This window comes from Rhinoderma darwinii, chromosome 4 (genome assembly GCF_050947455.1).
Source record: "Rhinoderma darwinii isolate aRhiDar2 chromosome 4, aRhiDar2.hap1, whole genome shotgun sequence".
Taxonomy (NCBI): domain Eukaryota; kingdom Metazoa; phylum Chordata; class Amphibia; order Anura; family Rhinodermatidae; genus Rhinoderma; species Rhinoderma darwinii.
Genome location: NC_134690.1, coordinates 96,403,655 through 96,421,198, shown reverse-complemented (window position 1 = coordinate 96,421,198; position 17,544 = coordinate 96,403,655). Strand labels below are relative to the sequence as shown.

Genomic DNA, 17,544 nt, shown 5'->3' with positions numbered 1-17,544 from the left:
TTACGGCAAGGACTCTCCCATAGAAGTCTATGGGAGCTACCGTAAATACGGACGGCTACGGATTTGCATCCGTATACGTCCGTATTTATGAAAGTGTTGCTATGCATCATGCTGATGACCTCATTTGCATTCTCCTTTTTTACGGATCCATATATATGGATGGAATACGGATGCAATACGGACACCCTTCTGTATATACGGATGCCTACGGACAGTATTTAGAGAGATGAAAATACGGTTGTGCGCATGGACCCTTAGGCCACATTCAGATGTGGCTGATTTGTTGCAGATTTTTGGTGTGTATTCCGCACCATAAGCTGAGAAGTACTTTTTATTCTGAGGTTAGAAAACAAAAGCATTGGAGTGAATACACAGAGTTGCACATAAGTGACTGGCACACTGGTCAAAAAGAAGTGCGTGATAAGGGAGACGTGGGCACCAGGAAGATCTGTGTACTTATTTCTTTTACACGAAGCTGCAATTCCCAAGAGACTGCATTAAACTGCTTTGTTTACAATTCTGAAATAATTTATTTTGTATCTGTCGAACAGGGCATTCAATCTGTTAAATTGTAGAGTAAAAAAACCTGCTGCAAAAACATGAACAAAGCACATTCCAAAATGTGAGTAAATCCGGTGTTTATTTGTCAAATCACAAACGGACAAGGTTAAAAAAAATAAAATATATCTATCTATCTACCGCCACAGTTATTGATGAGCTTAGCTGATCACATTTTCACCATCTACCGTCAGACATATATTGACAAAAGTAACAATCATATCTCTGTAGCCTTTATTTCCTAATCCATGCTGTGGCGAGGCGAGAGTTAATTCTTTTCCTCCTCCTGCTACATCACAGCATCTGATGAATTTCAGGCTTAGAAAAAAACCACTTTATCCAATCACAAGCCAAAGAGAGCAGCAAATCCGGATCCGTCTTGCATCTTGTATGTTAGAGTGTGGGTACCAGACATCTCCATCTGCCCCGATAACCTAAGCTCAGGACCATGTGTACCATTCAGTGTGTGCCCAGCTGTGGATGACCCCTGCCAATGACACGCTCCGAGGACTACTCTCTAGGGTATTCCCCTTCTGGGGGGAGGTAGGTTTCTGTATGGATGACTTCTGTGAGGGGGATGTGCTAATCCCAATGCTGTGGCCTGTGGAGAAGTTCCAATGCTGAGCTCGGCTGGACTACATCACAATCCTCCTTCTATATCAAATATATGGAGTTGAGGGCCTGATATATAATATTACTACACGGTAGGAATTAAGCCTCTTGCATTGAATGTTATTGTTCATGTGGATTATATCACAAGTCACTTAGTCAACTCAAGGGCCCAGTCCAAAGTGAAGCCGTGGACTCCACACAATTCCTGCTTTGTCTAAACTGTCCAGCACAGTGCGACGTGGAGCACGATACATAGGACAGCAGGCAGTGCTCTAGTACAGAGGACATGGGACCGGTTAACATTGGGTTAAAAGCAGGAGGCTAATGAGCTGGGACCTATTGAAACTCCTTTTCAGCGTCCAGCGTGCTAGAAGGAGTTTGATGGTAAAAGTAAAGTGGTAGTGAAGTTCTTCCAGAAATGATGTATAATATATGTGGATATGTTTCTGGAAGATTACCAGAATTGGAGAGGACCGTCTCTCTAGAAGAATTTTTTTTTTACGGTGTGGGGCAGGGGCGCAGCTTGGGGGGCTACCAGGATAATGCCATTTGTTTTTATTCAGCAATAGGTTCATATTCCCCTGGCTTCACTACTGCTGAAATCCTTTGTGGATCTTTCCATGTTCAGATGTGTCACCAAAGCTACAGCTGCCTATCAGATGGATTCCCATCAGGAGGTAAGTGCTATGAGGGTTATTCCCATCTTTTAGGGAATAACCTAGATATTTTACGATCCATGGAGGTCCGACTTCTGGGACCCCATCTGATACTGAAAATCATTTTAGCGCTGTGTCCTCATTTACGGTTTTCCTGCACAGCGGCGCACCTAGTCAACTAGCAGGAAATTACAGTCCGCCCCATTCACTTAATTGGGGGCCATGCTGCACTTCCCTGTACAGCCGGGGGCCAGGATGCCGCTGTGCAGGGAAAAACCGTGATCAGTCCCTTTATTCTTAGGATTGGTCTGAGTTTTAGAAGTCCCATAATCATAAAGTGATGACTTATTCTAGCAATCTGCCATCACAATGTAAGATGGGAAAGCCCTTTTAAATATAAGGCAGAGGCGTAGCTAGGTTCTCCAGCACCCGGGGCAAAGATTCAGTTTGGCGCCCCCCCCCCAACCTCTTTCCCGACATCTCCTTCCCCCTCGCCGTGTTTGTTTTCTCTACCAATCGACGTGTCATTTCTTTTTATGTAACGCGAGCATAAAAACATTTGTTCATTTTACAAGCAATATGGTTCTATACACAACACCAGAACCAAGCTCTGTACATATATACAGCCCCAGATCCAAGCTCAGCACATATATACAGCCCCAGAACAAATACAGCTCAATTTAGTGCAACCACTTCCGTATAGGTATGTACGGCGTAAAACTACAGCTCCCAGCATGGCCCAAACAATGATAAGGATATGCTGGGAGATGCTGTTTCACAAAAAATAAATCCTATCATAATCATCTCGCTGCAGATCATACAGCGACTACAGTACTGATTAGAGGCAGAATAAACATTTACATTACCGGTGACGTCTCAGATTCTAGTTCTTTCTCCATCCGGTCCAGACCTCTATGATGACTTCTCCCGGTCCATTTCTGCAGTTTGCCGCTCAGATGTCTTCAGCTTCTCACTTTTCCAACATTTCTGCACCTATAAATAAAGATAAAGTTCTCATTATACCACACACTACGCCCCTAAATATAATAGTGCCATACACTGCACCTCTAATTATAATAGCACCATACACCATGTCCCACACACACACTGTGCCCCCTGTAGATAGTGCCCCCATATAGCCCACCCCTGTATATAGCCCCCCTGTACATATAGTCCACCCCTGTATATAGTGCTCCACTAGATAGTCCACCCCTGTGTATAGTGCTCCACAGATAGCCCACCCCTGTATATACTATATACAGGGGTGGGCTATCTGTGGAGCACTATATACAGGGGTGCACTATATGTACAGGGGTGGGCTTTCTGTGGAGCACTATAGGGGAGCTATTTGTGGGATACTATATACAGGGGTGGGCTATATCTACAGGGGGCTATATACTATGTAGCCCCCCCTGTAGCGATAGCCCACCCCTGTATATGGTGCCCCATAGATAGCCCACCCCAGTATATAGCCCCCCCTGTAGATAAACACCCCCCATAGATAAAGCCCCCCCGTAGATAAAGTCCCCCTTGTAGATAAAGCCCCCCCGTGTAGCCAAAGTCCCCCCCCCCCGTGTAGACAAAGTCTCCCCTCCGTAGATAAAGCCCCCCCGTGTAGCCAAAGTCCCCCCCCCCCGTGTAGACAAAGTCCCCCCTCCGTAGATAAAGCCCCCCTGTAGATAATGGCACACACTTTTATTACAATTAAAAAAAAAAAAAAAAACACTCCCCTTAATCCCGCTCCCACGCCGTCCGGCAGCCATGGAGACCTGCTCTCTTCTGCGCAGGTTTCCTGGGGGTTGAACGCAGCATCTATGAAAGGCCCTGATTGGCTGGGCAGGATAGCGTTCCCTGTCACTCAGCGCTTTTCTTCGACTAAAGCTTCACTGATGCAAAAGCGCCGAATAGACACAGGTACAATTATAGTGCAGGAGGAGGTGGCGCTGGCGCCCCCCTCCCTAGCTACACCCCTGTATATGGTGACTTTGGCCTGTAAGGGGTTTTCCCAATAACTTAAAGGTTACCATGTGCAAGCCACTATATGGATGAAAATGTTTGGGTTCTGTAAAAAAAATTAATACAGCAAGAAGAAAATTGTAAAAATACATTTATAATAATCTAAAAAAAATAACGTCACAAATGTTTTCTGGGGTGCTACACAGGACATTCAAAAAAATGTTCTTAAGACAAAAGATGGCATCCGACACTCGATCCACAGTCGAAAAGCAAAAATATTTATTTCATCCAATTAAAACAAGTAAAACTTTCCTAGGAAAGACGCTTAGGCGTTTCGACCTGAATGTTCTTCGTCATGTTCTTCCCTGTGCTGAGCTTCTGAATTTTAGTCAGGTGAGAGAGAGACGTGACTACCTGATAATTTTAACCCTGTCACTGCTGAACATATCACAATATAACAAGGATATCATACATTGACATAAAGATCATAAAAAAATATATAATTTCATAAATCAACGTGGAGTATATGACGCAGTGCAACATGTGCGTATGAAGACCATTTTGAGCAAATACAATATTCTAATTCAATAGATCTACATACGATCGGTTCTGTAGCCAAGGCCCTTAGGGAAACGTATATCCATTTTTATTATCCATAGGGCTTAATTGTTGAGCAATAATTTGCACCAATCACCTCTTCTTCTAGGTCTGGAGACTTTTTCTATGGGAAAAACTTGCAAATATCTTAAATCACCCTGGTGCACATCCAGAAAATGTCTGCCATTATGTTTGTTAGGATTATGCATGTCATGAACATCTGGTTGACCTACATAATCTTAACAAACGTAATGTGTCTGGGGCTGCCAGACATTTTCTGGATGTGCACCAGGGTGATACCAGGTATTTGCAAGTTTTTCCCATAGAATATGTCTCCAGACCTGAAAGAGGGGGTGATTGGTGCAAATTATTGCTGAATAGGAAAGCCCTATGAATATTAAAAATGGATACACGTTTCCCTAAGGGCCTTGGCTACAGATCCGATCTTGCGTTGAGCTATTGAATTAGAATATTGTATCTGCTCAAAATGGTCTTCATACGCACATGTACTGTGGCATATACTCCCATGTTGATTTATGAAATTATATATATTTTTTTATATTAATGTATGTTTTAATTGGATGAAATAAATATTTTTGCTTTTATACTATGGATCAAGTGCCAGTTGCCATCTTTTTCATTTCTACTTTGATCTACTTGCTACTGACGTGGGGTATTTGTCCGGAGCCCTGAAAGGATTTCAAGCATGGTGTCTGGGAACATCTGGTGCATGTTGAGCGGACCAATTTTTCATGTTTTGTTTATTCTGAAAGGACACCCTCTCAAAACCTTACCTCCAGAGAAATCTATGGGGACTTTAAAGTTTATGGTTGCCTACTACATTTGTATACATCACAAGAGCTTCACGTTGATTTCCTTAATCGCAGCTGGACACATGAACATATCTGCTTACTGCCTCCTGTGTCACCTGCCATCTGGCCACTCCCCGTGCCAACATATATATATATATATTATGAAGTACTCCTACTATGTTCTCATACTATGAAACTCTGGGCAAAACTAATACATTGTATTATGCCTAGTGCAGACCCTGAGGGGGCGGTGCATGGCACAGGGATTCAAATGGCACCAAAGAGAGACTCTATGTCATGTACTGCGCCATCAGGCCTTGCACTAGGCATGACATACTATATCCATTTTGCCCATCGTGTCTCTTTAAGGATCATTGTTTTCCACAATCTTGGCTTGACAGCTCTCCAAATAATTAGACCATTTTATTCTTTGCTTTAACAGAGAGAAGAGAGGCAGAAACTCACCTGGACATACACTGAATTCCTGCAGACTCTTAGTGTATTGCAATGGATATTGACCTTTTTGCTACTAGGTGTGTATAATTTCTCTTTGATCTATTGTGATAGGTTCATCTTTAAAAAAAATATATATAATAATTATAAACCTAGAATTCTAGTCTAAATTTTTATTTAATTTGATACATTTTGCCAAGATTATTCTTATTTATAATAATATTTCTAAGTAATTAATAATATATATGACGAGTCACGTTTATTAGAAATCTTATAAAAACATCAAAGCTGCAAAATGTAAATTTATGAAGGACATAGAAATGGTGAGAGCCACAGATGAGCTTTGTAGTGCTGCATGTTGTCTGCTTATGTCTACCTGGATAATGAATCCACAAGGCCTTGGTCACACATTGTGATTTCTATCAGGATTTACACACATTCTGTGCCTAAATCCTGACAGAATCCACGGGAAATGCATGGGTTCGGAATATTTTATGCCTCATTCACATACTTCAGGCAAAAAAACGCGCAGATTAATTAACGCACCGCGTATTTCAAAATCTGCAGCATTTTCATGAATGCCGTGGATTCCAAACTGAAAAGCCGCAGATTAGCTCCATTGAATTACAATAGAGTTAATTCGTGTGCGGGTCCGCATACCAATCCGCAGGAGGACTCCAGATTTCTGCTGCTTATTTTCTTTAAAATCCACAGCCAATTTGCCTAGGTAAATCCTGACCGTGTAAACATACCTTCAGGCTATATTCGCAGTTTTTGTACGAATATTTTTTTTTTTTTTTTTAGCCAAACACAGGAGTGGATCCAAATAGAAGAAACAGTATAAAGGACAGACTTCTACCGCTTCTTTCTCTTGCAAATTGTGCTTATACCTGTTAATCAATCTACTAATCAATCATGAATGATAACCGTTTTACCTCCTACATATGAGGACTTATTCTAAACGGTTATTTCTAGATTCTACACTTGAAGAAAATACAATGACTGTCCGTGAAGATATTATTTGCACTTATTACGAAACATAACATTTCAGACCCTACTTGTGGTTACTCCTTTGGTCAGTCGTTCACTCTCTAGTAATGACGTTTCTTTTTTATAGGACCAGTGTGTGCTCTCCTGATCAGCTGGGTTATATACAGCCAACTCTGGCCGGTGTTTGCCATCTACATCATCTGGATGATCTCGGATTGGAAAACACCAGAGAGAGGTTGGTAGTAAAATGTAATAAAGGGCGTCCCAGTGTATCTAACTAGAGTACAATGCATGGTACATCGTTTTTCTTTGTCACTTGTGGTCACAAAACTAACACAACAGTTGCATGAACATGGTGTAAGGGCTATGGTGTAAGGAATCACTTCTCAATCAATACCATAATATAGTCTGGAATGTGGCCCCGAGATGGAGCTTTATTTTACAAGTACTGTATTCGCCCGCAGCTGGTCGATCTCCTGGTGGGTCAAACAGTCAAAAACCTCTGCTCTTAACACCAATAAAAAAGCGTGATATGACTTAAAATAGGCAGAAAAGATTAGACAACTGGCAACCGTTGTAAGGTATTAATACTTGTCTATTTCTACATCTATTACAAATGAACGATGTGCTGACAGCTCCTCTCCATTGACAGGCTACAGTTCTATAAATGGCACCTATATTCTCTTTAGGGGGTTTGGAAGTGCAGATGTGAAGAATCAAATTTTCCTGGCGCTGTCTTCCTTTATTTTCCTGAAAGAAGCAAAACAAATCGTAGTCCATTCTGTCGTATACTAGAGATTTGCTGTATATGCAGTTCTCAAATCTGCAAGTGAATGGATTTATTTAAAACTGCAGGTATCACTATTTATTTTGCTCTGTAAATAAGGCCTTTTAAAGTATTTTATTAAAATATTTAGATGTTTTTTGCCATATTTGCGCAAATTGCAAGTTTTTTCTCAATACTTTTTCTTTTAAGTGCGTGGAGCTAAGTGGAAGGGGGCAGAGCCACCAGAGCTATGACAAATTGGTGTACATTATAATGAAAATCTGCGTCAGCTTGTAGCTGGGGGTAGATTTTACTTGTGCATGGCCAGCATAAGATGCAACAAATTTATTAGGAGGCGTGTGCCACTTAAAAAATTTGTCTCCTCCTCTTCTGCGGACTTAAGTCTTTCATATGGCCTTATGAGAGGAAGAACATCTACTAAATTATACCATTGATTCCATATTGATTCCATATTTTGGTATGGGAGATATATTGACGACTGCCTCTTGATTTAGCAGGGCCACCAGGGGGCAGTTGCGAACTTCATACAGTAAATCAATCACAACTCTTTTAATTTTGAGTTTAACTCCTCATTTGAGATCCACTCAAATTCCCCTCCTGTATCTGCTCCTCAGGGGAAACCGCGCCACTCGCTAAGTAGGGACCCTGCTGTATCATATCCCACAGATGGCAACGCAATACTTAATTCAGCTGTCTGCCACCCCACTCCTACCATAAAAAATGTGCCTATTGGGGAATACATAAGGGATAGATGAGCTTGTTCCTCTCAGTCAGACTACCAGAGGGTGTGTAGACAAATTAATTATAGACTAAAAAATAGGGATTATAAATATGGCTTATTGCATAGAGCAAGAAGCGCTGCAGACTCCAAACCACAAAATTATTATCTGCACGCATCATCTAAAGTGACAGATGTAGGTCAGGATGGCATCACTTTCAGCACAGTGTAAAGCATCATTTCTAATCAAATAGTCAACATCATTAAAAATGATCTTCCTATACTACATTGAGATACTGTTTCTCACAATATACTTGACAACGGTGTTAGTTTTGTATCCAAAATACCTGTTACCATAGGCAACGCCATATCACCCAATATGTATACTGATAATGTGCAAGTACCCACATGGCTTACTTATAAAGGTAGCTATTGCTGTGGCATGAAAAGATGTGGTCTGTGCCGGTACATTAGTCAAAGTACATCCTTTTCCTCTACTGTTACCAACACTCAATATGCCATTAAGAGGCATATGAACTGTAATACCACTTACGTGGTGTACATTATATTCTGCACTTTACAGTATGTGAGGTGTACAACCCGCAAACTGAAAACCCAGCTAGGGGAACATATTTTGGGGGCAGACCCCTCTTCTAATACCCTCAATCGAAGTCTGTCAGGGGCCTGTAAGCTTTTCAGAGATTTTCATGGCGGGAACCTGAGTAGCATGAACGTATGTCTCATTGAGAGGGTCTCGCGCCCGAAAAGGGAAGGAGATTGGAGAAGGGATCTTTTCAGCAGAGAATCCTATTGGATACTAACCCTTGACACCAGGCATCCCCAAGGTCTAAATTACCGTCATGACTTGATGTATTTTTACTAAATCATTGTGTAGCCTTATTCTGTTACCTGCTTACCTTTTTATTGAAATTTACTTAGATATTCATACAACATTGTATTCATTTTTATTTACTTATATTATGTAACAAGCATACACAATGTAATCCATGCACCGATGTGGTTTCTTCTGGTCAGGTGCTTCCCCCTGTTTATTCATGTGTTTATCTTAGAGGGCTTCACATGTTTTTTTTTTGAGCTATGAATAAGGACTAGTTTTCTTCAATCCTAAACGCGTAAGCAATTCTGACCCCCCCCCCCCTTCCTATGGAGTGTACACGTCCATGTTTTTAACATGTTGTTCTTAATAAAAGTTTTTTGTATTTAAAACTCCCTTGGCTTCCGGAACCACATTATTATTTTTTTTTCTGGGCTTAAGTCTGGGACTGGCATATGAAACGCCAGTCTTAATAAATCTGTACTTAAAGAGGCTCTGTCACCATATTTTGCAACCCCTATCTGCTATTGCAGCAGATAGGCGCTGCAATGTAGATTACAGTAACGTTTTTATTTTTAAAAAACGAGCATTTTTGGCCAAGTTATGACCATTTTTGTAATTATGCAAATGAGGCTTGCAAAAGTCCAAGTGGGTGTGTTTAAAAGTAAAAGTCCAAGTGGGCGTGTATTAGGTGCGTACATCGGGGCGTTTTTAATACTTTTACTAGCTGGGCGCTGTGAAGAGAAGTAACATCCTCTTCTCTTCAGAACGCCCAGCTTCTGCCAGATCACGCTGTGACGTCACTCACAGGTCCTGCATCGTGACGGCCACATCGGCACCAGAGACTACAGTTGATTCTGCAGCAGCATCAGCGTTTGCAGGTAAGTCGATCTTACCTGCAAACGCTGATGCTGCTGCAGAATCAACTGTAGCCTCTGGTGCCGATGTGGCCGTCACGATGCAGGACCTGTGAGTGACGTCACAGATCTGCACTGTCAGAAGCTGGGCGTTCTGAAGAGAAGAGGATGTTACTTCTCTTCACAGCGCCCAGCTAGTAAAAGTATTAAAAACGCCCCGATGTACGCACCTAATACACGCCCACTTGGACTTTTACTTTTAAACACACCCACTTGGACTTTTGCAAGCCTCATTTGCATAATTACAAAAATGGTCATAACTTGGCCAAAAATGCTCGTTTTTTAAAAATAAAAACGTTACTGTAATCTACATTGCAGCGCCTATCTGCTGCAATAGCAGATAGGGGTTGCAAAATCTGGTGACAGAGCCTCTTTAACAACCTGACTATCGGGCTATGTTTACCCATAACATAAGCACTGCAAAATTTATGTTTGTATTTTCTGTGCAGAAATTCCACAGTGTTTTTGCAACGTAAATTAACATGCTGTGGATATGCAGTCAAACAGGTAAAGTTCTCCTGGCATCTGCCAAACCTAGACTCGTCCATCAGACTGCCAGAGAACATGTTTCCAACTCCACGGCTTCAGAGTTCCGAGAAAGTGTGCTTTATAGCACTCCAGCTGACACTTGACATTGCGCCTGATAATCTTAGGCTTGTTTTACGGGTGCTCAACCATGGAAACCCATTTCATGAAGCTTCCAACGCTCAGTTCTTGTGCTGATGTCAGTTTGGAACTATGTAGTGATACAATAGAGGATAGGCGATTTTTAAAATCCCATGCGCTTCAGCACCGCTCTGTTATCCCTTTGTGGCTGGGCAGTTGTTACTCCTAGATGCTTCCTCTGCACAACAATAGCACTTACAGTTCCCCAGGAAAGATACAGCAAATAAGAAATTTCATGAACTGGCTTGTGGCAAAGGTGGCATCTTATAATGGAGATCACCACATGGCTGTGTGCTTGAATTTATGCATCTGTTTGCAATGGGTATGACTGAAACACCACAACTCAGGAATTAGGAGGGGTGTTCAGATACTTTTGGTCATATAGACTATTAGAATATATCTTAAGCATACTGAATCCTTTGCTATTGATAAAAGTCTCTGTGTGCCTAACGAGGATATACCACAAAAAATATTATTACGAAAGTGACAGAACCTGAAAAATAAGCACATTTGTAACATATATCCATAATAAAGAACTTGCATTGATGTCAGTGTTAGCGCCCCCTAGTTTTTTCTTTAGTACTGAAATCTTTGTCCACCTACTGCAGCAGGTAGCGGTGGACACGCATGCGCCATTCTGCTTCTCGCCCCTGCTTTGGCGCACGTTAATACATTTCTGTGATGTGGCCAATGTAATCTTTATTTACTCCGACTTTTGGGGGCAGGCTTACAATGTAAGTAATCTTAATGCACTGCTGGGAGATTGAGAGCCAGGAGGGTAACGTGGTGCGGCGCTGCCACACGCCCACAGAACACACACAGACACGAGAAAGGAGAGGGATAAGTTGGCTATAAAAAAGCAGAAAAATAAAGTTTTGTGATGCAGTTTAACATTTTATAATATTAGACTGCTGATTTATGTTACTGGCTGGATTATTTTTTATTAACAGGGTTGGTGGGATAACCCCTTCAACACCCCTAAATATAAAATTTTATTTTAAGTATAGTGGTGTAAATTCAATACATTATTTTTGTCATTCAAATTAGAAGCTTTTTAATGTTTTCTATATTTCAGGTGGAAGGAGGTCTCTTTGGATGAGTAAATGGACCATGTGGAAATATTTTAAAGATTATTTCCCCATCAAGGTGTGTAGGAGTATATAAAGTGTATTTGGTTTTTTTGCAGCCTAATTCTATGTACTTTTATGTAAAAAAAAAAGACATAAAAAAACATTTATAAAGCTGAATTTAATTGCTCTGTTCTATTCTGCCTATCTAGTTGTTAAATAAGCTTTCCCATAAAAAGATACCACTTACTCGCTGTTAATATTAAAGCGTTTTCTGGCAATCATGCAGTCCTCCTGGACAACATTTTAGGCTCCGTTCACATCTGCATCGGAACCTCCGTCGTAGATTCTGTCAAATTTGACGGAAAGAATAGCGCTGCATGGTGTACTAATTTTCTCATTAATTTTTCCATTAACACAATGGGACACAACGCCGAAACCTTTCTCCAGGGTCCGCCGTGGTACATGTCATACGACGGATCCGGCAGAGTGTTGTAGCTTCCCTTCTGAACTGAAGCCAAAACGCAAGTGTGAACATAGCCTTAATTACCTAAATACCGAACAGTACAACAGTGAATAATTGCATGGATCCGTGATCGCCAAGCAAACGTCAATTTGCAAAGGGGTTGTCTTGTCTTTTTTCACACTATATAATTTTCTTGCTATAGTCTTAATACATAGGTTAATATTAATAATGTTCTTCTGTTTTCACTTTCAGCTCCATAAAACTGCAGATCTAGACCCAAAACATAACTATATATTTGCCTACCACCCTCACGGAATCATGAGCTTTGGAGCATTCTGTAATTTTGGCACAGATAGCACAGGATTTTCCCACATCTTTCCCAACTTGAAGCCACACCTGACCACATTAGCAGGAAATTTTAAGGTGCCTTTATACCGAGATTACCTACTGGCTGCAGGTAAATGTACCACTGCAAAGAGTGATTGCTGCGCTAAAAAGTATTTCAAAGCCTAATTCCACTTAAAATGTCCAGTTAATACCCGTAATATACTCACCACAATGGATTTCTGGGTAATTTTTTACTTATTAACCCGACATTGTTTTGTTGCTCAGGGAGAGATTACCAGGACCCACCGTTTCCCTTTGTCACAGTTAGGCATAGGGACATGTACAACATTTCTACAAGGACCCTGTCAAACAACACCTCCTATCTCAGCTTCCTGGACCCTCCTGACATAGTGGGAATAGGCTATTGGGCTGAACTGCAGACATATCTTGAATATTCAGGGTTTGAGTTGCCAAGCCCCGATGCACAATCTTTAACTGGCACCCCCCCCCTCCCCCACACACACACACACACTTTTTTTTTTGTAGCAGAGGAACCACTGGGCTTCCCAGATGCAACTGCAACCTCTACACCTCATATATTTCACACTATATTATCACTGTACCGGAATAATTCTTAGTTATGCCACATAAACTGAATAATGGCCACAATTATATCCCACCAGAGCAATCTTAAACACGATGTCACATAATAGGAGTAATAAACACAGTGAAGTCATAGAAAATGGCATTATTGCACTCAGTATAGGGATAATGCACACAGTGATGTCATATTACAGTAATCATAGTTAGAATGTGTAACAATATAGTGATCATTCACAAAGTAATGTCAAAGTATATGGATAATAAACAGTGAAGTCATAGGAAAGGATGATTCCAAACAGTGATGTCACAGTATGGAAATAATGCATACAGTGATGCAACAGAAGAGGGATAAAGAGTGATTTCAGAGCTAAAGGCTAAGGACAACTGGGACGTCACAGCAGAGACATAATAAACACTGGTATTTCCTAATGTGGTAGACAGGCTGTTGGGCCCCCTAAGGCCCAGGTGCACCATTATCACTAATAGAAGTCCTCATACTTCTACAATTTTATTTTTTTTAAATGTAGTATTCTTATGGTATTGATATGTGTAATTGTGGTACCAACATCCCCTAATTTCCTAATAAACCCATTTTGGGAAAGCGGACATATATTGAATGAAAATTGCCTTAAAAGAGAAACTGAGAAAGAGAAACTATCACCTAAAAGGACAAAATTAAATATTGCATCTCCTCCAACAATGGCAATGAGAAATAAAGGGTTATCCTATTGTAGAGGAAGGCTTATAGTACTGGTGGGTTCAAGAAAAATTCTTTTTTTCTAATCTTATGAAATTGAGAATTATAGTTGGTTTACATTTACATGCACTACTTTTGTAGATTCCATATTATGATTTGGTTATGTTATTTGGCAGTGAAAGCTAAAGGAGTTGTCCAGTAAGATAAAAATTCTCAGGATAGGCCATCAATATTTGATCGTTGGGGGTCTGACTCTCGGAATCCACACCGATCAGCTGTTTGAAGAGGCGACAGCGGCATTCACTTGAATGGGAGAAGGCTGTAATACTCTGAGTGTGACAACATTTCACAGTATGGAGCTGTGTACGCAAAAAATGGGAAGCAGTGCTCGCGGTCCTTTCAAATAGCTGATCGGCGAGGGTGCCAAGGTCAGACCCTCACCGTTCAGATATTGAAGGCCTAGCCTCAGGCTAGGCCATCAACTTTATCTCCCTGAACAACCCCTTTAAATGTCATGTCCGAACGTACACAAGTGACACCTGTATTTAAGCCCTTAACGCCGAAGAACGGATATATGCTAGTTCGCGCAGGAGGACGGATATATCCGTCCTGTGATGGCGCGGGTACTGTCACAGTACCCACGCGATCAGCGGCAGGAGCACGGCTGTTATACACAGCCTGGCTCCTGCTGCAGCTGCCGGAATCGAAGCACGCTCCGATTACTGCAGTTTAACCCATTAAATGCCGCTGTCAATACTGACAGCGACATCTAATGTGTTTGACAGAGGGAGGGAGCTCCCTCTGTCACCCGATCGGCGCCAGCGCAAAAAAATCGCGGGTCGCCGTCGGGTTTACATGACAGCCGGGGGCCAAACAAAGACCCCCAGGTCTGTCTTCAGCAAATGCCTGTTAGGCCACGCCTAACAGGCATTTTTACATTTTTTTTACATTTTTTTAATTTTTTTACATTTTTTTACATTTTTACACTGTCAGTTTTACACTGACAGGCAATAATGCTTTGGTATACTAAGTATACCAAAGCATTATATATGCGATCAACAGATCGCATAGTAAAATCCCCTGGTGGGACTTAAAAAAAAATATGTAAATCAGTTAAATAAAGTTTGTGGAAAAAAATAAATAAAAAATGACAGTCAAAATCAAATAAAACTACTTTTTTGGGCCAAAAAGTGGTTTTATTTAGTAAGTGTCAAAACAAATAACACATACACATATATGGTATCCCCGCCATCGTAACAACTTGAACAATAAAATGAACACATTAATTAAACCGCCGGATGGACATCGTCCAAAAAAACCTCAAAAAACGATGGCAGAATTCTCTCTTTTCTCCCATTCCCCCCATAAAAAATAAAATAAAAGTTAATCTATAAGTCCTATGCACCCCAAAATAGTACTAATCAAAACTACACATTGGCCCACAAAAATCAAGCCCACATACGACCACATCGACGGAAAAATAAAAAAATTATGTCTCTTGGAATGCGGCGATGCAAAAACAAGTAATTTTTTTCTAAAAGGCTTTTTATTGTGCAAACATAGGAAAACATATGAAACCTTTACATATTTGGTATCCCCGTAATCATGCCGACCCATGGAATAAAATTAACATGTTATTTACGCTGCATAGTAAACGGCGTAAATTTATAACGTGAAAATTAATGATGGAATAGCTGCTTATTTTCAATTCTCTCCTAAAATAAAGTTAATAAAAGTTAATCAATATATTATAAGCATCTAAAAATGGTACAATTACAAAATACAACTCGTCCCGCAAAAAACAAGCCCTTATACGGCTATGTCGACGGAATAAAAAAAAAGTTACGACTCTTGGAATGCGACCGTGAAAAAACAAAAAATAATCCTTGGTCATTAACGTGCAAAATGGCCCGTTCATGTTGCTTATTTCTAATCTTTTTTTTTACAGTTTACAATATGTTTACGACATGCATTATTCTTGGGCTTTATGGGGGATGGGATAGGGTTTCTGATATGTTGATTTTGGCGACAGGAATGTGTTCAGTGGCCCACTCCTCCATAGACTACCTACTATCCAGCGCTGGTTCTGGTAATGCCGTAATAATTGTCATAGGAGGAGCAGCAGAAGCATTGAACTGCTCCAGAAATAAACACATACTGACCTTGAAAAAGAGAAAGGGCTTTATCAGGAAGGCCCTCACTAATGGGTAAGTAATCATTGCTCAACTACAACTTCATGCCAACTAGTAATCTTTCCATTTCATAGCAAACATTAATGCTGGATGAACTCATTGACCAGAGCGACATTAGCAACTTTTAGTGCCAAGAAATGAACGTGTCCTTCAAAAAAAAGTTTACGTGTGGACACAAACTTCTCTTTATCTACATAAATATATAACTGTATTATATCAAGATTAGAACAGTAAAATGACAAAAGTTACATTGATTTATAATAACTTTGAGCATAGCTCTACTGTATCTTCAAGTAGCTCCAGAATCTTCTAATATTTAGTGTCTGTGGACAGCCCATCAATGAATTAAGGGTCATCCTATGTTTCAGCTGTGTATCTACTGTACTGCATATTATTAAGTAGGAGTTAGTGGTGACATTTGTCTATGGCCAGCTTTATGTATACAGTTACTTACATATTTTATAGAAAATAATGGCAATTAAGTTCAAGGAGTTGTCCTCTTACTTAAAGTGGTTGTCTGCTTTATAGAATTCTTTTTTTTAGAAGGGCCATCCACAAATTAATCATAGGGAGTCCCATTGCCCGGACCTGAAAAAATCCAGTCTTAATATGTGAGGGAACCTGGAAGCAAAGTTTTCAATATCCCTGTAGTGCCACCACAGGAGATATGAAGAATAAGACCCCCAGAGTGAGAAACTCTATATTTAATTTCTCTTTTTAGCCACTATCCTCTCTGGCTGATTGTTGAGGGTCCTAAATGGGGGACTCCACTCTTCTAACTCAGAATTCCCTAAGGTTTCTGTTGTAAGTCCTAAAACTAACTAAATTGCGACTGTACTACTTGATTAGAACTGAAGCCACTGCAAGAAAAGGTGTTTTGGTGCCTGACTGTACTCCTCTTTCTAAAATTGTATTGTAATGTAAAAGCATTGGCATTTTCTCTCTCTAAAATTATTGGTTGACTAGTTTCAGCAGAAAGTTTTTATATCTTCTTTACAAATACACTATCAAGTATCATGGATATACTCTAAAGAAATACAATTTCAGATTTTAGTAAAACCTCCCCAGTAGACCACCTCTTTTAGGAAACACCCCTCCCCATGAAGACCAGATTTTTCCGTGACTGATATATGTACATTTAGGGTATGTGCACAGGATGAGAGGCTTTTACGGCTGAAATGACAGACTGTTTTCAGGAGAAAACAGGTGCCTCGTTTCAGTTGTAATTCCTCCTCCTCGCATTTTGCGAGGCTTCTCTGACAGCCGTAAATTTTGAACTGTGCTTCATTGAGTTCAATGAAGTACGGCTCAAATTACGTCTGAAAGAAGTGTCCTGCACTTCTTTTGACGAGGCTGTATTTTTACGCGTCTTCGTTTGACAGCTGTCAAAAGACGACGCGTAAATGACAGGTTGTCTGCACAGTACGTCGGCAAACCCATTCAAATGAATGGGCAGATGTTTGCCGACGTATTGTAGCCCTATTTTCAGATGTAAAACGAGGCATAATACGCCTCGTTTACGTCTGAAAATAGGTTGTGTGAACCCAGCCTTACAATCTAGCCTATGTACGGTGAACCTCTTTCAAAAGACGACTCCTCATTCTGACCAATGACCACTTTTTTCAAACCGTTTTT

General features: G+C 40.6%; 1 protein-coding gene across 1 annotated transcript in view; it reads left to right on the top strand.

Moving 5' to 3' along the window:
- Positions 1 to 911: 911 nt before the first annotated feature.
- Positions 912 to 17,544, top strand: part of LOC142759337 (diacylglycerol O-acyltransferase 2-like) — a 30,396-nt gene continuing 13,763 nt past the window's right edge. The window contains exons 1-7 of the mRNA XM_075861421.1: positions 912 to 1,101; positions 1,734 to 1,847; positions 5,634 to 5,724; positions 6,762 to 6,869; positions 11,633 to 11,703; positions 12,343 to 12,547; positions 15,750 to 15,924. Of these exons, the coding sequence (XP_075717536.1) occupies positions 1,791 to 1,847; positions 5,634 to 5,724; positions 6,762 to 6,869; positions 11,633 to 11,703; positions 12,343 to 12,547; positions 15,750 to 15,924 (707 nt within the window). The 5' untranslated portion in view covers positions 912 to 1,101; positions 1,734 to 1,790. The remainder of the gene's footprint in view (positions 1,102 to 1,733; positions 1,848 to 5,633; positions 5,725 to 6,761; positions 6,870 to 11,632; positions 11,704 to 12,342; positions 12,548 to 15,749; positions 15,925 to 17,544) is intronic.